The 23,214-nt window shown below is 49.7% G+C and overlaps 1 protein-coding gene across 1 annotated transcript in view; it reads right to left on the bottom strand.

Moving 5' to 3' along the window:
• SLC44A4 (solute carrier family 44 member 4) overlaps positions 1-23,214 on the bottom strand; it is a 68,214-nt gene that overhangs the window by 27,891 nt on the left and 17,109 nt on the right. Inside the window, exons 2-7 of the mRNA XM_073641846.1 lie at positions 15,995-16,043; positions 15,778-15,851; positions 9,353-9,431; positions 1,469-1,568; positions 1,240-1,356; positions 141-201 (exon numbers count right to left, since the gene is read on the bottom strand). Coding sequence (XP_073497947.1) covers positions 141-201; positions 1,240-1,356; positions 1,469-1,568; positions 9,353-9,431; positions 15,778-15,851; positions 15,995-16,043 — 480 coding nt within the window. The remainder of the gene's footprint in view (positions 1-140; positions 202-1,239; positions 1,357-1,468; positions 1,569-9,352; positions 9,432-15,777; positions 15,852-15,994; positions 16,044-23,214) is intronic.

Below are 23,214 nucleotides of genomic sequence, written 5' to 3'. Positions count from 1 at the left end.
GCAGTGCAGCACCCGGAAGTCTGGAGCCACAGAGTCTCTTTATGCTCCCAAAACATAAATGAGTAAGTGCCCCTTATCTAGGAGGACGGTTCTTCAAGTTTTGTTAGGTAAGGAAAAAGTGCAGGTTTATCATTACTCACATGGATCGCTCTTAATCAGAAACGCAGGACACAGCTCCTTGGCTACGATATCATACACAGTCTGAGGGAAAATAGAGAAGTAATTACATGCAATACTAGATCACTGTGTACATACATTACCTATCCTGCATTATACTCCAGAGCTGCACTCACTGTTCTGCTGCTGCAGTCACTGTACATACATTACTGATCCTGAGTTACATCCTGTACTATACTCCAGAGCTGCACTCACTATTCTGCTGGTGCAGTCACTGAGTACATACATTACATTACTGATCCTGTACTGATCCTGAGTTACATCCTGTATTATACTCCAGAGCTGCACTCACTATTCTGCTGGTGGAGTCACTGTGTACATACATTACTGATCCTGAGTTACATCCTGTATTATACTCCAGAGCTGCACTCACTATTCTGCTGGTGCAGTCACTGTGTACATACATTACATTACTGATCCTGTACTGATCCTGAGTTACATCCTGTATTATACTCCAGAGCTGCACTCACTATTCTGCTGGTGAAGTCACTGTGTACATACATTACATTACTGATCCTGTATTATACTCCAGAGCTGCACTCACTATTCTGCTGGTGCAGTCACTGTGTACATACATTACATTACTGTTCCTGTACTCATCCTGAGTTACATCATGTATTATACTCCAGAGCTGCACTCACTATTCTGCTGGTGCAGTCACTGTGTACGTACATTACATTACTGATCCTGAGCTACATCCTGTATTATACTCCAGAGCTGCACTCACTATTCTGCTGGTGAAGTCACTGTGTACATACATTACATTACTGATCCTGTATTATACTCCAGAGCTGCACTCACTATTCTGCTGGTGCAGTCACTGTGTACATACATTACATTACTGTTCCTGTACTGATCCTGAGTTACATCCTGTATTATACTCCAGAGCTGCACTCACTATTCTGCTGGTGCAGTCACTGTGTACGTACATTACATTACTGATCCTGAGTTACATCCTGTATTATACTCCAGAGCTGCACTCACTGTGCACATACATTACTGATCCTGTGTTAATCGTTGCAGTGATTGATAGCAGCGCACGCTGCTCCCCCCCATACTGACCAGCTCCGTGGTGTTCAGGTTGATGCTGGGCTGACAATACTCCTGGATGAAGGCATTTTTAGGGGTGTCCCAGAAATAAGTGGCTCTGAAAGCCTGCGGACACTGCTTCACACAGACCTGAAATGTAGGGAACAGACAAGGAAGGGTTAAATAGGCAACTGCAGTGAAGATGGCAGGATATGAGGGGTAGGGGGCGCTGCAGAGGACGGTCACCAATGTGGACCCTTACCTGGGTGGTGGGGCACTGTAACCCATTCATGGCTGACGCCAAGATGCTTGTGCCCGTGATGCACTTCAGCAGGTCGTAGTACAGCAGATAGGGCTTGTCCCTGCACGAAAGAAATACATGAGACATGCAGAACGGACCGAGCGAAGGGTCCAGACCCTCCAAGGGTGAAGAGTGGGAGGTACAAGTCTTCAGGTCAAGCAGGAAAGAGAAGCAGAGGTATAAAGTATGGAAACATGCAAGAGTAAAAGAAACAGTTTTGTCCGTGCACAATAGTCGCCAAAAGTCCTACATTTACCAGGACTGTCCTGCTTTTCAGAAACAATCCGGCAAATGCAGGGAAAACACAGACTGTAAAAGGCCGCATCCACAGCCACTAGGGGGAGCACAGTGCATCCACAGCCACTAGGGGGAGCACAGTGCATCCACAGCCACTAGGGGGAGCTCCCTGCATCCACAGCCACTAGGGGGAGCACAGTGCATCCACAGCCACTAGGGGGAGCTCCCTGCATCCACAGCCACTAGGGGGAGCACAGTGCATCCACAGCCACTAGGGGGAGCTCCCTGCATCCACAGCCACTAGGGGGAGCACAGTGCATCCACAGCCACTAGGGGGAGCTCCCTGCATCCACAGCCACTAGGGGGAGCACAGTGCATCCACAGCCACTAGGGGGAGCTCCCTGCATCCACAGCCACTAGGGGGAGCACAGTGCATCCACAGCCACTAGGGGGAGCTCCCTGCATCCACAGCCACTAGGGGGGGCACAGTGCATCCACAGCCACTAGGGGGGGCACAGTGCATCCACAGCCACTAGGGGGAGCACACTGCATCCACAGCCACTAGGGGGAGCACACTGCATCCAAAGCCACTAGGGGGAGCACAGTGCATCCAAAGCCACTAGGGGGAGAACAGTGCATCCACAGCCACTAGGGGGAGCCACACTGCATCCACAGCCACTAGGGGGAGCCACACTGCATCCACAGCCACTAGGGGGAGCACACTGCATCCACAGCCACTAGGGGGAGCACACTGCATCTACAGCCACTAGGGGGAGCCACACAGCATCCACAGCCACTAGGGGGAGCCACACTGCATCCACAGCCACTAGGGGGAGCACAGTGCATCCACAGCCACTAGGGGGAGCTCCCTGCATCCACAGCCACTAGGGGGAGCCACACTGCATCCACAGCCACTAGGGGGAGCCACACTGCATCCACAGCCACTAGGGGGAGCCACACTGCATCCACAGCCACTAGGAGGAGCACGCTGCATCCACAGCCACCAGGGGGAGCACACTGCATCCACAGCCACCAGGGGGAGCCACACTGCATCCACAGCCACTAGGGGGAGCCACACTGCATCCACAGCCACTAGGGGGAGCACAGTGCATCCACAGCCACTAGGGGGAGCTCCCTGCATCCACAGCCACTAGGGGGAGCCACACTGCATCCACAGCCACTAGGGGGAGCCACACTGCATCCACAGCCACTAGGAGGAGCACGCTGCATCCACAGCCACCAGGGGGAGCACACTGCATCCACAGCCACCAGGGGGAGCCACACTGCATCCACAGCCACTAGGGGGAGCCACACTGCATCCACAGCCACTAGGGGGAGCCACACTGCATCCACAGCCACTAGGGGGAGCACAGTGCATCCACAGCCACTAGGGGGAGCACAGTGCATCCACAGCCACTAGGGGGAGCACACTGCATCCACAGCCACTAGGGGGAGCACACTGCATCCACAGCCACTAGGGGGAGCACACTGCATCCACAGCCACTAGGGGGAGCACAGTGCATCCACAGCCACTAGGGGGAGAACAGTGCATCCACAGCCACTAGGGGGAGCACAGTGCATCCACAGCCACTAGGGGGAGCACACTGCATCCACAGCCACTAGGGGGAGCACACTGCATCCACAGACACTAGGGGGAGCACAGTGCATCCACAGCCACTAGGGGGAGCCACACTGCATCCACAGCCACTAGGGGGAGCCACACTGCATCCACAGCCACTAGGGGGAGCACACTGCATCTACAGCCACCAGGGGGAGCCACACTGCATCCACAGCCACCAGAGGGAGCCACACTGCATCCACAGCCACCAGGGGGAGCCACATTGCATCCACAGCCACTAGGGGGAGCCACACTGCATCCACAGCCACTAGGGGGAGCCACACTGCATCCACAGCCACTAGGGGGAGCCACACTGCATCCACAGCCACTAGGGGGGGGAGCTCACTGCATCCACAGCCACTAGGGGGGGGAGCTCACTGCATCCACAGCCACTAGGGGGAGCACAGTGCATCCACAGCCACTAGGGGGAGCACAGTGCATCCACAGCCACTAGGGGGAGCACAGTGCATCCACAGCCACTAGGGGGAGCACACTGCATCCACAGCCACTAGGGGGGGGGAGCTCACTGCATCCACAGCCGCCACTGGGAGGGGAGCTCACTGCATCGAAAGCCACTAGGGGGAGCACACTGCATCAACAGCCACTAGGGGGAGCTCAGTGCATCCACAGCCACTAAGGGGGGGAGCTCACTGCATCCACAGCCACTAGGGGGGGGAGCTCACTGCATCCACAGCCACTAGGATGAGCTCAGTGTATCCACAGCCACTAGGGGGAGCACAGTGTATCCACAGCCACTAGGGGGAGCACACTGCATCCACAGCCACTAGGGGGAGCACACTGCATCCGCAGCCACTAGGGGGAGCACACTGCATCCGCATCCACTAGGGGGAGCACACTGCATCCGCATCCACTAGGGGGAGCACACTGCATCCACAGCCACTGGGGGGGAGCTCACTGCATCCAAAGCCACTAGGGGGGGAGCTCACTGCATCCAAAGCCACTAGGGGGAGCTCAGTGCATCCACAGCCACTAAGGGGGGGGGGGGGGCTCACTGCATCCACAGCCACTAGGGGGAGCACACTGCATCTGCAGCCACTAGGGGGAGCACACTGCATCTGCAGCCACTAGGGGGAGCACACTGCATCCGCAGCCACCAGGGGGAGCCACACTGCATCCGCAGCCACCAGGGGGAGCCACACTGCATCCGCAGCCACCAGGGGGAGCCACACTGCATCCGCAGCCACCAGGGGGAGCCACACTGCATCCGCAGCCACCAGGGGGAGCACACTGCATCCGCAGCCACCAGGGGGAGCACACTGCATCCGCAGCCACCAGGGGGAGCTCAGTGCATCCGCAGCCACCAGGGGGAGCTCAGTGCATCCGCAGCCACCAGGGGGAGCTCAGTGCATCCGCAGCCACCAGGGGGAGCTCAGTGCATCCGCAGCCACCAGGGGGAGCTCAGTGCATCCGCAGCCACCGGGGGGAGCTCAGCGCATCCGCAGCCACCGGGGGGAGCTCAGCGCATCCGCAGCCACCGGGGGGAGCTCAGCGCATCCGCAGCCACCGGGGGGAGCTCAGCGCATCCGCAGCCACCGGGGGGAGCTCAGCGCATCCGCAGCCACCGGGGGGAGCTCAGCGCATCCGCAGCCACCGGGGGGAGCTCAGCGCATCCGCAGCCACCGGGGGGAGCTCAGCGCATCCGCAGCCACCGGGGGGAGCTCAGCGCATCCGCAGCCACCGGGGGGAGCTCAGCGCATCCGCAGCCACCGGGGGGAGCTCAGCGCATCCGCAGCCACCGGGGGGAGCTCAGCGCATCCGCAGCCACCGGGGCTAGCTCAGCGCATCCGCAGCCACCGGGGGGAGCTCAGCGCATCCGCAGCCACCGGGGGGAGCTCAGCGCATCCGCAGCCACCGGGGGAGCTCAGTGCATCCGCAGCCACCGGGGGGAGCTCAGTGCATCCGCAGCCACAGGGGGAAGCTCAGTGCATCCGCAGCCACAGGGGGAAGCTCAGTGCATCCGCAGCCACAGGGGGAAGCTCAGTGCATCCGCAGCCACAGGGGGAAGCTCAGTGCATCCGCAGCCACAGGGGGAAGCTCAGTGCATCCGCAGCCACCAGGGGAAGCTCAGTGCATCCGCAGCCACCAGGGAGAGCTCAGTGCATCCGCAGCCACTAGGGGGAGCTCACTGCATCCGCAGCCACTAGCGGGAGCTCAGTGCATCCGCAGCCACTAGGGGGGAGCTCACTGCATCCAGAGCCACTAAGGGGGGAGCTCACTGCATCCAGAGCCACTAAGGGGGGCTCATTGCATCCAGAGCCACTGTGGCGCCCTGCTACGCACAGGTGCCACAGAACCCAGAAGGGTGCATGGATGGACTTCTCCACAAGAGGCCCTCATTACATACAAACACCTCAACCCTACCACCTCATACCAGCAGAGGGAGCCCATTAGGGAAATATATATGGAGGGTAGAGCGAGGCAGATAGGCAGTCTCTCAGTCAGAGGGAGAGTGTGCTCGCACTTAGACCAGTGAAGAGGCAGCACGCTGGCTGCTGTGCTTAGGCGAGCCAAGGCCTACAGCACGAGTTGAAGCCTAGTGAGGGCCCTGAGTGTGGCCGAAGGTGAGAGGAGAGGAGAAGTAACAAGGGCGCAGAGGAGCGTACCAGGCTCACCCCGAACTATACACCGGACCCCGGGTCCACGCCTTTATACCCAATAGGGACCACTGGATACCTGGAGGACTACAAGTCCCAGGTCGACCAACGCTGACTACCGTACCAGGGCTAGGAATCACAGAGGCCCCAGCGTCCAGGGAGAGTGATCTCCAAGAGAAGGCCCTACCACCAGGTCAGCAGGTGCAAGAGAGAGACAGTAACCAAGCTAGGCCCAGCTCCAGGCAGTTCAGAAGCTTAGCAAGAGGAAGCAACGGATCAGGAGGCCCTATACCCGCTCACTGGGAAGAGTCCAGAAGTGCACCCTTCGTACCGAGTACCCTGGACCATACCTGCAACAACACCAGTAAAGGTACCGAAGCGAACCCCTGTGTGAGTGTCTGTCATTTCTCCCTGAACCGTCCTGGCCGTCTCTCACCTGTACCACCATCCATTTCCCTACACTGCCCTGGAGCTAGCTCTTCCTGTGGAGAGCCACACCATCCCTGCTGCAGTAACATCAGCTCCAGAGGACTGCTCCGCAGCGGCGGCTCCCTCTAGCCGCATACCACAGGTAGTGTCACAAACTTTACAAATCCCCTATAAATAATTCCCCTTTTTGTTGACCGGGCCAGCCACCGTGATATCCCCCACCAGCATCCATAGGCCCGGCTGCCGAGTACCCCACGGCTCTGGGGGTGCGTCATCTCTAGGGGGGCTCACTGCATCCAGAGACACTAGGGGGAGCTCCCTGCATCCAAAGCCACTAGGGGGAGCTCAGTGCATCCGCAGCCACTAGGGGGAGCTCAGTGCATTCGCAGCCACTAGGGGGAGCTCAGTGCATCCGCAGCCACTAGGGGGGAGCTCAGTGCATCCGCAGCCACTAGGGGGGAGCTCAGTGCATCCGCAGCCACTAGGGGGGAGCTCAGTGCATCCGCAGCCACTAGGGGGGAGCTCAGTGCATCCGCAGCCACTAGGGGGGAGCTCAGTGCATCCGCAGCCACTAGGGGGAGCTTATTGCATCCGCAACCACTAGGGGGAGCTTAGTGCATCCGCAGCCACTAGGGGGAGCTCAGTGCATCCGCAGCCACTAGGGGGACCTCAGTGCATCCGCAGCCACTAGGGGGACCTCAGTGCATCCGCAGCCACTAGGGGGAGCTCAGTGCATCCGCAGCCACTAGGGGGAGCTCAGTGCATCCGCAGCCACTAGGGGGAGCTCAGTGCATCCGCAGCCACTAGGGAGAGCTCAGTGCATCCAGAGCCACTAGGGAGAGCTCAGTGCATCCAGAGCCACTAGGAGGGAGCTCAGTGCATCCAGAGCCACTAGGGGGGAGCTCAGTGCATCCACAGCCACTAGGGGGGAGCTCAGTGCATCCACAGCCACTAGGGGGGAGCTCAGTGCATCCACAGCCACTAGGGGGGAGCTCCCTGCATCCAGAGCCACTAGAGGGGGGCTCACTGCATCCAGAGCCACTAGGGGGGCTCACTGCATCCAGAGCCACTAGGGGGGCTCACTGCATCCAGAGCCACTAGGGGGGGCTCACTGCATCTGACGCGCCCCCTGGGCCGTGGGGTACTCGGTGCCAGGCCGGTCGTTGCTAGGGGAGATGTCACAGTGGCGGTGACCCGGTCCGTGACCCAGAGCAGTCAATAAAAGGGGTTATTTACAGCGGATTTATAGTTTTTATATACAGTTCGTGACGCCACCTGTGGTATGCGGCTAAAGGGAGCCGCCGCTGTGGAGCAGGTCCTCTGGAGCGGGTGTAAATGCAGCAGAGTTGGTTTAGCTCTCCACAGGTAGAGCTTAGCTCCAGGGCAGTGTAGATGTTGTAGATATTGAGGTAGCACTCGTGGTGCAGTGTAGTGCAGGGGGTGATGGCGCAGCAGTAATAATTCACAGAGACAGTGGGGTGCAGTCTTCCGGATTTACTCACAGTTCTCACTTTGCTCCTGGTTACAACTGCAGATCATAACTTCTCTCGTCGTGCTGCGCTTACTCAGGGAGGTTTTCAGCAAACCCTCAGGTACCTCCGGAGTACATAACGGGACCCACTTCTGTGTGTTCCTTCTGGCCATCTCCCTGTACCTCACACCCAGTGTCCCAATCCAGTGACCTTGTCGGGCGACGTGTTCTCTGTGCCCTGGGTCCTCTATGGCCACATTTTCGGTGAGATAGATGTGGCGTTTGGTTGCAGCACCTGAAATGCTGCAGCCTCCGGTTACCTAGTTGATCGTTGCAATTCTCACTAGTTAGGGGCCGGTCCCCTCTGTGACCTGATCCCTCCACCGCCTGGTAGATTCGGGCGTACGGGTGGCCTCCAGCACTGCCCGTACCCCTGGGATCCTTTCTTCACTCCTGAAGCCTCCTCTCTGCTCCCGTTCCTTCCTCCTCTCCTTCTTCTGGGCATCCTCACTTAGGCCCGCGCTTCCCTGAGCAGAGCTCCTGTAGAGCTCCTGCTCCCAACTCTTCCTCAGACTCCCTCTCCTCAGACTCCGACTCTAGAATGTTCCACCCTCTCTTTTATATCGCTTCTTACTGAGCTCCCTTGAACTACTTCCTCCACCCACACCCACTACATGGTTCCCCCTACTTTGGTTCCCCCCACTCCAGCCAGGGACAAGGCTCAGCAGAGGAGCAGCGTATCTTGCCCCTCCTGCCGGTCTGGAGTAGTGTAGTGTTGGATGCAGGTGTTAGGGTCCTGGGCAGCACTCTATCCTTACCTGAGTGTGAGATACCACACCTCTGGGTGAGATGCAGTACCTCTGTGGTGACTGAACCCACAGGGGCGCCACACATCCAGAGCCACTAGGGGGGCTCACTGCATCCAGAACCACTAGAGGGGGCTCCTTGCATACACAGCCACTGGGGGTGGGGAAGGTCCCTACATCCAAAGCCACTAGGGGGAGCTCCTTGCATCCAGAGCCACTGGGGGTGGGGAAGGTCCATGCGTCCAAAGCCACTAGGGGGAGCTCACTGCATACACATATCTACAGCTTCCAGTGAAGCCAATGAGTGCAATAAAAATTATTCAAGTAGCCTGCGCCCCCTAGTGGTAGCTGCCTACAGCTTTTCCAGCAGATCTACTTGCTCAGCAGGGGATATATCTTCTATTTTGTGGAAATTTAGGAGAGCAGATACACAATTTTTTGGTACGGTTTACGTCAGTCACAAAAATGCTTTTGGATGCCTAGGTCATTGGAGGTGATGGCTTTTGGCATGCAGATTGGGTTTGCTGACATGGTCTATTCAGAGTTGCTGGTTAGATGAGACCACGATTTAGGACATGCATACTGTGTACATTGTCTCCTACCTGGCCAGTCATCAGGTCTGAGCCAGGCTTTTGAACACGTTTTTTCCTGAATAGAGAGACTACTCACTGGTTTTCCCCAACCCCGCAGTACATTCCAGTAGAATTTCGGGGATAGATGACCTGGCGAGGATCTCCATACACCCAGGCTAGAGAATAAGAGGACACAACAAACAGTTAATTAATAACTGGAAGCAGAAATGCTACTATTACTGGTGATTTACAGAAGAAATTAAGGTTGTAGAGCAATGGTGACTTCGTGGCAACCACTGAGCTTGGTTATACTAAAAGTAAAGAACGCAAGCCCAAGGGGAACCCTACAACTACCTAAAAAACAAGCAAAGCACCCAAGCAAGACACATTGACCACTTTGCCCACCACCAAGCCATATGTGAGGCTTCTTGCCTCTGCTGAAAAAAACTGTTGGGTCCCTCAATTTACCTTAATGAGTGTCGTCCTCTACACAGATCAGCAACGTCTATCCAAATCATAGCACAGCTGTAGGCAACTGGGCCAGTTCCGATGTACAGGAGGCTCCGAGGATTGGGAGAGACCTCCTAGACTCCTGGAGTGTTGACAAATCTCCCAGGTCCCAAGAAGACTGCCAAAGTCTCTGAGAAACCAGTGGCAGGTGTTTCATTTGTGAAATGAGGTGAGAAGAAATAGAGACAGGGTATAGATGTGTGACCCCAAAAGGGTAGTGGTATTGGCCAAAAATGTTCATACCATTCAACTACTGGTTTGAGCTCCGAGGGGGTTGGCAAGTTCAGCCATAAGGTGTATTGGTGCCTGATGGGATCCATAGGTCCCTCTGCTATATTGGAAGGCATGTGATCAAGGAATGGGGCATTGTAGATTTTCCATTGGGCTCAGGAGCTTCATGTTTCTTCTTTCCCCCAAACACAACATAAATTTTCACGTAAAGCAAATGGACAATAATCAGTCTCAATACTTGTTACCAACTCCTGGATTTCTTGGACTTTTACTTCCATCCAGTCACAATTTCTCCATCTTGTCTTAACTGGTTTTGTCACTGTCTTGCGTCTTTGGTTGCCACATTCCACACTAGTTGTGTGACCGGCCCCTTCCGACGTCGTCATCGCTGCCCCAAGGAGATACTTTCTACATAGTTACAAGGTCAAAGGCAAAACTCCAGAAAAAAGTCTCCTGCAGTGCACAATGGAGTGACGTGCCAGGAGCCGTCATACAGTGACTAGCCGACCGTACATTGCCATGTTACAATGACACATGGCCAACAAGCGGCAGATCCATCCACCTGTGACATGGCCTTGGGGTGGACATTTGTCATTCTGCTCAATGGGGTTTCTTAGCTTTGGTTAATCACTACTTGTAAGAAGTTTTCCTTGACAATAAGCAGATCACATGGGTTGTCTGTGTAATACCGAACAGGACAGTTCCTCAAAAAACAGACATTGGATTACAACAACTATTTTTTTGCCATGTGGTCAAATCCATGTCATAAAATCATACTGTTTTGCTGCAGTTTCGCGCTGTAGTTTGGGACTTCGTGCTTACAGGAGAAACGTAGAATAATTGCAACTGAATCCCACAAGGCAACATCGAGACTGCTCGGCAGAGCGAGCGCTCCTGTGTAGGTTGGGTCGGACGAGAAAGTGCCCAGCCAAGTGATTGGCCGAACAATCGTTCAAAAGACCACTATCGAAAAGTGTATGGAGGTTTTACACATCCAAAACTGTCCATGATATACCACAGAGGCTGAGCACTTTGCAGCACCAACAGTCCATGGTACACTTCAAAAGACCGTCCGTGGTGCAACACCAGGTTCATGCAGGTTATAACACCGGTGGTGGTTCACACTCGTTGGCAGCTTGTATTGTTCGCACAGGCACAAAGTTTCTTGTGAAAACAGGAAGTTTTATTTAAGTTCATAAACCTTCGATGTATAACAAAACAAACAGCCTTTCCCCGGCACAAAGGTGGAAATAAACAAAATGGTCCACAAAGCAATACGGGCTCACCCGTTCAGATAAAAAGGAACAGATTTTCACAGAGGTTGTTAGAGTCTGACCACGACTGACCAGAACATACAGGTCTTTCTACCTCTCCACAGACACTTCTGAGGCAGTTCAGCTGCCTTTTAAATGAACGGCAGAGCTTGGATTGGAGGAAGGAGAACGACCAGACCGCCCAGCTCTTCTGTTCGTTCCTAAAACCCAGACCCATTAAGAAACCCTCTCAGCACTTATCAGTGCTTGAGCCTTCTTTCCAGGCTAGCCACCTGGGTGACACATATCTCCCATCCAAGACCTTGCAAGCTGCTTCCTTACACATCATACAGCGTTTCACCTCAGTTGCTCTCCTAAAATGGGACAACTTTAATGTGGTTTATAAAGAATGGTGTTAATGGCTATTGGTGACATTTGCATTGTAAGGGCTGGCAGAGAAAGTATCAATACTATTTCTGATAAGAAACAAGGAAGTGTGGCTAAACAGCGCATGGGGATGGCATCACATATAATCTACATGTACATCTCCTTTCACAGTAAATTCATGCACATTATTAAGGAAGTCATCTATAAACTGATCTGAAGAAAATTAATACATACAGTTATATGAAAAAGTTTGGGCACCCCTATTAATCTTAAGCTTAATGTTTTCTTAAAATTGGTGTTTTTGCAACAGCTATTTCAGTTTGATATATGTTATAACTGTTGGACACAGTAATGTTTCTGCCTTGAAATGAGGTTTATTGTACTAACAGAAAATGTGCAATCTGCATTCAAACAAAATTTGACAGGTGCATAAGTATGGGCACCTCACCAGAAAAGTGACATTAATATTTAGTAGATCCTCCTTTTGCAAAAATAACAGCCTCTAGTCGCTTCCTGTAGCTTTTAATGATTTCCTGGATCCTGGATGAAGGTATTTTTGACCATTCCTCTTTACAAAACAATTCAAGTTCAGTTAAGTTTGATGGTCGCCGAGCATGGACAGCCCTCTTCAAATGATCTCACAGATGTTCAATGATATTCAGGTCTGGGGACTGGGATGGCCATTCCAGAACATTGTAATTGTTCCTCTGCATGAATGCCTGAGTAGATTTGGAGCGGTGTTTTGGATCATTGTCTTGCCGAAAGATCCATCCCCTGCGTAACTTCAACTTTGTCACTGATTCTTGAACATTATTGTCAAGAATCTGCTGATACTGAGTGGAATCCATGCGTCCCTCAACTTTAACAAGATTCCCGGTGCCGGCATTGGCCACACAGCCCCAAAGCATGATGTGTTTTTCTTGGAATGCTGTGTTTTTTTGCCGCCATGCATAACGCCTTTTTGTATGACCAAACAACTCAATCTTGGTTTCATCAGTCCACAGGACCTTCTTCCAAAAGGAAATTGGCTTCTCCAAATGTGCTTTTGCATACCTCAGCCGACTCTGTTTGTGGCGTGCTTGCAGAAACGGCTTCTTTCGCATCACTCTCCCATACAGCTTCTCCTTGTGCAAAGTGTGTTGTATAGTTGACCGATGCACAGTGACACCATCTGCAGCAGGTTGATGCTGCAGCTCTCTGGAGGTGGTCTGAGGATTGTCCTTGACTGATCTCACCATTCTTCTTCTCTGCCTTCCTGATGTTTTTCTTGGCCTGCCACTTCTGGCCTTAACAAGAACTGTCCCTGTGTTCTTCCATTTCCTTACTATGTTCCTCACAGTGGAAACTGACAGCTTAAATCTCTGAGACGCTTTTTATATCCTTCCCCTGAACAACTATGTTGAATAATCTTTGTTTTCAGATCATTTGACAGTTGTTTTGAGGAGCCCATGATGCCACTCTTCAGAGGAGATTCAAACAGGAGAACAACTTGCAAGTGGCCACTTTAAGTAGCTTTTCTCATGATTGCATACACCTGGCTATGAAGTTCAAAGCTCAATGAATTTACAAAACCAAAAAAAGTGCTTTAGTAAGTCAGCAAAAAGTAGGTAGGAGTATTTAAAACAAGAAAATGATAAGGGTGCCCATACTTATGCACCTGTCAAATTTTGTTTGAATGCAGATTGCACATTTTCTGTTAGTACAATAAACCTCATTTCAAGGCAGAAACATTACTGTGTCCAACAGTTATTACATATATCAAACTGAAATAGCAGTCGCAAAAACACCAATTTTAAGAAAACATTAAGCTTAAGATTAATAGGGGTGCCCAAACTTTTTCATATAACTGTAATAGAGGTACCCGAGCTTGAAGTGCCAGGTGTGACTCTTGCTTTTACTCTGCTCCTGTGTCCCCATGAGAACACTTCTGGGTTTTGTGTCCCCTTAACACTCCCAGATAGGTCGATTACTCGAGCTAGAGGGCTTGTTAGGTTTAGATCTTTATATTTCTTTTATTCAAATACGCCACAATAATAACCAAAAATATTTTAAAAAGACCTATCACTTGCAATAAATATGTATCTTTTTTTTACCTGGTGTAAATGCTGCTGTTCTCATGAATCCGGCGTTGTTATTCTTGTGCTCCTGCGCCTCTCTGTTCCAGAGCTATGGCCTCATCTTCCCGGTATGTAAATCTAGTCTTGTTGACCAAGTGGGCGTTGTCCCCATAAAGACACCTGTGAGGTCAACGCCCACTTGTAAAACAAGAATTAATTTACATACAAGGAAGAGGAGGCCATATCTCAGGATCGGAGAGGCATAGAAACAAATGAAAAACATCGCCGGATTCAAGAGGACGGCGGCATTTACACCAGGGGGAAATATTACATATTTGTGGCAAGAGACAGATCCCCTTTAAATGTAAAAGCAAACAAGGCGTGTTGGGAAATGTCACATGGAGTGACAGATATCCCATATCTGCACTTTTATGACCCACACGGGGAGCCCCTCATCTGACTTTATGCCCGGCCCTGCGTGGAGGGATCCTTTGAAGTGCATACTTTAGGAGGCAGGGATTTGTAGTCCTCCATAAGACCCTTCTAGGATAGTTATTGGCATGAGGCCCTGATAAAGTATTTCTCTATATACTTTTCCCAGAACTTTATCTGCATCAGGGATGGAGCTGCTCCGCTGTGACGTATCGGTACCATACAGGCGAGGTGTTATATTTACCCAGCACAGATATGCTTCTTTCCCTGGGGCAGTGGAGCCCGGTGCGACTTGGCACCAAGATCGATGTTTAAGAGTCGGTCGTCTTGTTTCTAACCATTTTTTATACCATAAAAATCGATGAGGTGCATCACTAATGACCCCAGATTAAACGTGGGCAAATGGGGGCTACTTCTCCTCCTTTGTTTTGGGGGAGACAATGGTTTGGCCTATTATCCACCATTAACTAATACTCAGATTTACAGGCTGATTTTACGATGATTTCCTGATGGGTGTCACCAAAAAATAAGGCCAGGAGAGGGAACAATTGGACACTTAATTTAGACCCCGATCATCGCCAGAGAAATCCACCAGCCCTTTCTCCCCTCTTCTATGTGTAGGGAGGAGTTGGGTGTGAGTATTTGTCCGACCGCCATCTTGTGTGTATGGTCACCATGTTGTAAGGCCTCTTTAAAGGGACAAATATTGGCTTGTAGGGTATCTACCCCCAATAGGTGGCACTAGAGTACCAGATTTCATTATTTTACATATCAGTTTTTAATGAATTACCAGAGAGGTTTTTGTTTCTGGTATGGTTTGCCAGACCTGATGGCCCAGGTGACATTCTCCCCTCCGCTCGCCTTACACAGGTGCCCGCTGAGTACTGTGCGAATAATCGCCCTACGTAGGGGTAGGAGCGAGGCTGTTATCACTCAGCGCCCGCAGATAAACTTATCTCTTTCTGATAACTGTAACAGGCTTATGCCGGACATTTTTTTCACGGACGCACAGTAGTTTCCATATTTTCACTGCAAATTATCGCAATGGTGATAAGGCTCAGGGGTGATAATAAGCCACTACTGATCCCTTTATGGCAATATGTACATGCATGGTTTTTTTAAAGACATAATATCCCTTTTACATCTTTTGATTCAGTGTATGCACCTTTAAAAAAAAAAAAAAGTTAACTGCAAAGTTCCTGAGAATTTTATTTGATTCTCCTCCGCCCCACGCCCCGTCCTGCGACGCTCCTGATCATTGACCATGACGCTGTTCTTTGTTATCTACCACAAGCCTGGATTAAGTCCCTGGGCTCTAATCCTCAGGGGCCCGGGTTATTGGCATCTATGTGTGTGGTCAGCGACTCTGGATGGTCTCCATGTAATCAGACACACATAGTCCTGCCTGTAGCGGTGAGCCCCGAGATAGAGGGTAATACACGGTATGTCGCCTCTTTTTTTTTATCAAACTTTATAGATAGAAGTCCTGAAGAAGCACTGTAACGTTGGCCACCTTACGGCCGTGTTCACATGTGGTGGATATGTCCAGGTTTTCAGTGCCGTATAATAGAGCCGGAGCTTCCAATTACAACACCACTCAGTGTGAGCCTATTAGACATTTCTACATTATTATTTTTTATTTCCGCACTTACCCAGAACTCCGACCACGATGTATCCGAGAATGAACACCATGAACAGGACACAGCAGATGATATCTGTGCAGCCCCTGCGTGAAGAATGGAGACAGTCAGTAAGACGATGCACATACTGGTGGCCTCCTGGATGTGCCTGCTAGATGATAAATCCAGGAACCAGGGTCACTGACTGTTGGGGTGAACAGCCATGAGGCTGCAATGACCGATCACTCACCGATTTTTGATAGGTCCATTAAATTTCGGGTCATATTTTTCTGGTTCACCTGTGAGGAGAAAACAGAGGGGTTAGCAGATGTGTAGCTGGAGACGGAGGATATTGGTAGGAGATGAATATGGCCACCAAGCATTTGCTGTAGTTGACGTTCCTTTTGGATCCTTCCACTTATTATAGGGAGGATAAAGGGGCCTCGACCACCCGGCTCGATGTACCATAAATCTGTATTCAGATTGTTGAAAGGGCCTCCACTAACGTTTGTCTGGTCCTATTTAGAGGTCTACTTGCCTCAAGAGGTTGTGGGCCGAAGAACTATTGGACCCTTCTGTCCTGATCTTGGGGCTCCATTGTTGCTTTATGTTAAGGTCCTCATCTTGCTATAAGGTTTTGTACCCCAAACTTTAAACATTTTGTAGGTCGGACATTGATTTACTTCTGATATTGAGAATTCCCGCCGCTGACTGTGGAATGTGTGACGTTGCCCCCTGGGATCGCTCCCCGCGCGCTTCCTCCGCTCTCTTCTTTGTCACAGGGCAGCGTTATCGTCAGAGAAATGTGTTAATTGCGCCATATTTACTGCTCTTATCAGCTAATTACGGGGGAAATTGTGCACTTCACCTTGATGCCTGTTTACGACCATGATTTGTCACATCCCCGGCAGGGCGTTTATGACATGTACTTTCCTCGGGTATTGAACATCATGGCTTGTTTACACACACAACCGCTCGAAAATGGAAGGAGGAACAGACTTGTGTCAAAGGCCGGGCAAAAAGAACAAACACCCACGGGCCTCCACCAGCCTCACAGTGGTCCTGAGGCTCTATGGGGACTATGTTATGCCCGTTTTTGAATTTTTATTTTAGAGGATCAATGCTTTTAGGCCCTGGCATGGCTCATACTCCTCCTCAGTGCTCACTTCACTACTCATAGTCGCCAACAGCTCCAAACTTGCCAGGATTGTCTCAAATTTTTGGTAACAATCCCAACAAATTTGTCCATGTCCTTGGGGGAATTAGGTAAATTCTGCAGAAAAATGGATGGTCACATCTGACTTTGGACAGTCCTGGGGTAGGAGTTCGGGTATTTTCACACGAAAATGGATATCAAACGTACCTAACGTTCGCCTTGTGCTAGTTCACATGGGACACTCGTCAAACGGAGATCAGGTACATGAGAAGATTGCATCATCTAATTTGATCCGATTTATGGACCAGACCAGGGTGCGGAAATAGAAGGAAGCTCTGTAATTTGCAGAGGTGACGGATCCGGTAAATTCGGTGGCTGCATGAACGTAGCCTGAAACTATGGCAAAGATGTATACTAAAGGAAGAGGCGGCCACCTGAGTGATCAGACGGCTAATTCTTCACCAAGAGGTTCACCTTAAATCAAGAGACACGGTAAATAGAGCTGGGGCGAATCGATTGGCAGGACCTGGCCCATTGGCCATGTCAGTAATATGTGGCTGCTGGATGGCAGCCTTTTACTTAACGGCATCTACAGTTCTTCTTCTGATTAGCCAGCCTGGTGTGACATCACATGTACATCACTCCGCAATGGTGACATCACGCCAGACTGGCTAATCAAAAGAGGAGCTGCAGATCACGTGACGTAGGAGGCAGTTCTCCGGCCTTCTGTTCAGCAGCCCCAGATTACGGGCATGGATGATCGACCAGGTCCGTAGTCATGGACCTGAGCTCTGTGTGAAGAATGGATCTTGTGAACTAGCACACAGGCGAGCGTTGGGTACGTTCGTTGTCCATGTGAAAATACCCTAACTCCTACTCCAGGACCGTCCAAAGTCAGATGTGACCACCCTATGAATCGCTCTCCAACTCTAATGGCAACCAATGCAGATTTTCCGTGATTGACATAACGGATAGTCACATCGAATATACAGGTGCATCTCACTAAAGTAGAATATCATCAAAAAGTTAATTTATTTCAGTTCTTCAATACAAAAAAGTGAAACTCCTATATTATATAGAGTCATTACACGCAGAGGGATCTATTATATAGAGTCATTACACACAGAGTGATCTATTATATAGAGTCATTACACACAGAGGGATCTATTTCAAGTGTTTATTTCTGTTAATGTTGATGATTATGGCTTACAGCCAATGAAAACACAAAAGTCATTATCTCAGTAAATTAGAATACTTTATAACAACAGCTTGAAAAATGTTTTTAAAATCAGAAATGTCCTACTGAAATGTATGTTCAATAAATGCCCTCAATACTTGGTCGGGCTCCTTTTGCATCAATTACTGCATCAATGTGGCAATGTGGCATGGAGGGATCAGCCTGTGGCACTGCTGAGGTGTTATGGAAGCCCAGGTGGCTTTGATAGCCGCCTTCAGCTCGTCTGCATTGTTGGGTCTGGTGTCTCTCATCTTTCTCTTGACAATACCCCATAGATTCTTTATGGGGTTAAGGTCAGGTGAGTTTGCTGCCAATCAAGCACAGTGATACTGTTGTGTAAACCAGGTATTGGTACTTTTGGCCGTGTGGACAGGGGCCAAGTCCTGCTGGAGAATGACATTTCCATCTCCAAAAAGCTTGTGGGCAGAGGGAAGCATGAAGTGCTGTAAAATGTCCTGGTAGACGGGTGCGCTGACTTTGGTCTTGATAAAACACAGTGGACCTCCACCAGCAGATGACATGGCTCCCCAAACCATCACTGATTGTGGAAACTTCACACGAGACCTCAAGCAGCTTGGATTGTGGCCTCTCCACTCTTCCTCCAGACTCAGGGACCTTGATTTCCAAATTAAATGCAAAATTTACTTTCATCGGAAAACAACACCTTGGACCACTGAGCAACAGTCCAGGTGTTTTTCTCCTTGGCCCAGGTAAAACGCTTCTGGCGTTGTCTATTGGTGATGAGTGGCTCGACACAAGGAATGTGACACTTGTAGCCCATGTCCTGGATACGTCTGTGTGTGGTGGCTCTTGAAGCAATGACTCCAGCAGCAGTCCACTCCTTGTGAATCTCCCCCAAATTTTTGAATGGCCTTTTCTTAACAATCTTTTCAAGGCTGCGGTTATCCCGGCTGCTTGTGCACCTCTTCCTACCACACTTTTTCCTTCCTCTCAACTTTCCATTAATCTGCTTGGATATAGCACTCTGTTAACAGCCAGCTTCTTTAGCAATGACCGTTTGTGGCTTACCCTCCTTGTGGAGTGTGTCAATGACTGCCTTCTGGACATCTGTCAAGTCAGCAGTCTTCCCTATGATTGTGGAGGCTACTGAAACAGACTAAGGGACCTTTTTAAACGCTTAGGAAGCCTTTGCAGGTGTTTTTTATCATTTTTTTTAATTTACTGAGATAATGACTTTGTGTTTTCATTGGCTGTAAGCCATCATTATCAACATTAACAGAAATAAACACTTGAAATAGATCACTCTGTGTGTAATGACTCTATATAATAGATCCCTCTGTGTGTAATGACTCTATATAATAGATCCCTCTATGTGTAATGACTCTATATAATAGATCCCTCTGTGTGTAATGACTCTATATAATAGATCCCTCTGCGTGTAATGACTCTATATAATAGATCCCTCTGCGTGTAATGACTCTATATAATAGATCCCTCTGCGTGTAATGACTCTATATAATAGATCCCTCTGCGTGTAATGACTCTATATAATAGATCCCTCTGCGTGTAATGACTCTATATAATAGATCCCTCTGCGTGTAATGACTCTATATAATAGATCCCTCTGCGTGTAATGACTCTATATAATAGATCGCTCTGCGTGTAATGACTCTATATAATAGATCGCTCTGCGTGTAATGACTCTATATAATAGATCGCTCTGCGTGTAATGACTCTATATAATAGATCCCTCTGTGTGTAATGGCTCTATATAATAGATCCCTCTGTGTGTAATGGCTCTATATAATAGATCCCTCTGTGTGTAATGGCTCTATATAATAGATCCCTCTGTGTGTAATGGCTCTATATAATAGATCCCTCTGTGTGTAATGGCTCTATATAATAGATCCCTCTGTGTGTAATGGCTCTATATAATAGATCACTCTGTGTGTAATGGCTCTATATAATAGATCCCTCTGTGTGTAATGACTCTATATAATAGATCCCTCTGTGTGTAATGGCTCTATATAATAGATCCCTCTGTGTGTAATGGCTCTATATAATAGATCCCTCTGTGTGTAATGGCTCTATATAATAGATCCCTCTGTGTGTAATGACTCTATATAATAGATCCCTCTGTGTGTAATGACTCTATTTAATAGATCCCTGTGTGTAATGACTCTATATAATAGATCCCTGTGTGTAATGACTCTATATAATAGATCCCTCTGTGTGTAATGACTCTATATAATAGATCCCTCTGTGTGTAATGACTCTATATAATAGATCCCTCTGTGTGTAATGACTCTATATAATAGATCCCTCTGTGTGTAATGACTCTATATAATAGATCCCTCTGTGTGTAATGACTCTATATAATAGATCCCTCTGTGTGTAATGACTCTATATAATAGATCCCTCTGTGTGTAATGACTCTATATAATAGATCCCTCTGTGTGTAATGACTCTATATAATAGATCCCTCTGTGTGTAATGACTCTATATAATAGATCCCTCTGTGTGTAATGACTCTATATAATAGATCCCTCTGTGTGTAATGACTCTATATAATAGATCCCTCTGTGTGTAATGACTCTATATAATAGATCCCTCTGTGTGTAATGACTCTATATAATATACGAGTTTCACTTTTTGGATTGAAGAACTGAAATAAATTAACTTTTTGATGATATTTAGTGAGAAGCACTTGTGTGTGTAAAAGTTACACCCAACATGAGGGGGTCCAGTTTCAGAATTCTCAGATTCCACCAGAAATATACAGAAATTTTCACTTTCAGACTTTTTCTCTTTAACTCTGATTATAGTGAGGTTTACACCATTTTAGTTTTCTCTTTCTCCGCCGCCCTCGCCTCCGCCCCGCCGGCCCCACTCTTGATTTCAGCCTTTGTCAACAAGATAAAGACTAATTCTACATTTCCGTGTTTGCACAATGTGTATAATGTGGGTGTGGGACATTACCGTCATCAAGAACAAAAGCACGGAGTAATATTACAGGTCGTGAATGTGGCAAAAATAGACATCCCCTTTATTACCCCCATCTGCCCCAGGCGTTTTCTCACCTTGAACTTTCTTTACTCTTTGTGTCTTTATTCTTACCCCAAGGACATAAGTCTTCAGCCTCGTGCTGAGACACATGAAAGGACTTGGGTCCTGGGGGCATGTTTAGGGTTATGCTTATCAAGGAGTTTGCAGCAGCAATGCTCTGCAGGATTAATTGGGCAATGCTCTGCAGGTTTAATGGATCAATGCTCTGCAGTGTTATCAGTACTGGTTGGATTGATAAGCAGGCAGAGCATTGCTCTAAGGCCACAGCCCCACTATCAGTATTTGGTCAGTATTTTTTCTCAGGAGTGGGAGCCAAAACCAGGAGTGGGTGATAAATGCAGAATTGGAGACTTGTTTCTATTAGGACTCATACCCATATGTGTGGAAAAAAAACGTTCTAATATCTGGGCTGAAAAAAAACAGACGAGTGTCATGTGACTCATGCAAGAAGAAATACGATTTTTCACACCTAGCATCCGACTGTCATGTGTATGCGATCCGATTTTAACATGGGCTTTTACATAGAGAATTCCTCTATGTAATTTACACATATTAAACTGGAATGAAATTTATTGGATATTTTAAACTTTTTTAACAAATTAAAAACTGAAAAGTGGGGCGTGCAATATTATTCGGCCCCCTTGAGTTAATACTTTGTAGCGCCACCTTTTGCTGCGATTACAGCTACAAGTCACTTGGGGCAGGGCCGGCTCCAGGTTTTTCTGGGCCCCGGGCGAAAGAGTCTCAGTGGGCCCTTTTAACACATACACGATTCATGATGCACAGATACAGCAGAGAAATATATATATATAGTACACAGGGCCCAGCCTGCCCCCTCATCTTTCACATATGCAGACACGCGCACACACGGTACGCAGACATATGTACACGGTACGCAGACATATGCACGCACACACGGTACGCAGACATATGCACGCACACACGGTATGCAGACATATGCACGCACACACGGTACGCAGACATATGCACGCACACACGGTATGCAGACATATGCACGCACACATGGTACGCAGACATATGCACGCACACACGGTACGCAGACATATGGACACACGGTACACAGACACATGCACGCACGCACACACACACACGGTACACAGATATGTACACATACAGACATACACAGATTTTTACACAAATTCTTAAAGACATATATAAAACAGACAAATATATATACACAGTCATACACACTGACATTCACATACATGCACTCACACAGACCCATTACAAATATTTTTAATATGGGGATTGGGGGAGCCTCACTCACCTGTCCCCGGTCCAGTGTCCTGTCCAGCAGCTCCTCAGGTATGGGGCAGTGCAGGGCCCCCGGCGTGTCACAGACATCATGGCCCTGGACCATCAGAGGGGCCCACTTACGGTCGGGTCCGGGCCCCTCCTGCCCATCTGTGCAGGATCTCCGCTCCGACGGTGTTTGATTGCCGGCACTCCCCCCAGACATGGCCGCGCGCTATGCGGCTGTGTCTGCTAGTAATGACGCGGCAGGGGCGACACACAAGCACAATTAAAGGTGCAGTGCCGTCGACCCTGCCGCGTCATTACTAGCAGACACAGCCGGACAGCTCGCGGCCGTGTCTGGGGGGAGTGCCGGCAATCAAGCAGCGCCTGTGTCCCTGAACAGGTGCCGAGGAAGCGGCCAGGGCCCCGACAGTGAGTGGGCGGTGGGCCCCTCAGATTTTCCAGGGCCCCGGCACTTGCCCGGGTACGCCAGGTGCTGACGCCGGCCCTGGCTTGGGGTATGTCTCTATCAGTTTTGCACATCGAGAGGCTGAAATTCTTGCCCATCTTCCTTGCAAAACAGCTCGAGCTCAGTGCGGTTGGATGGAGGGCGTTTGTGAACAGCAGTTTTCAGCTCTTTCCACAGATTCTCGATTGGATTCAGGTCTGGACTTTGACTTGGCCATTCTAACACCGGGATACGTTTATTTTCAAACCATTCCATTGTAGATTTTGCTTTATGTTTGGGATCATTGTCTTGTTGGAAGATAAATCTCTGTCCCAGTCTCAGGTC

Source organism: Phyllobates terribilis, unplaced genomic scaffold, assembly GCF_046119375.1.
Source record: "Phyllobates terribilis strain yellow unplaced genomic scaffold, ASM4611937v1 Scaffold_7__3_contigs__length_470593459, whole genome shotgun sequence".
Taxonomy (NCBI): domain Eukaryota; kingdom Metazoa; phylum Chordata; class Amphibia; order Anura; family Dendrobatidae; genus Phyllobates; species Phyllobates terribilis.
Note: the sequence above shows the minus strand (reverse complement) of the source record. Positions and strands in the feature narration are given on the sequence as shown.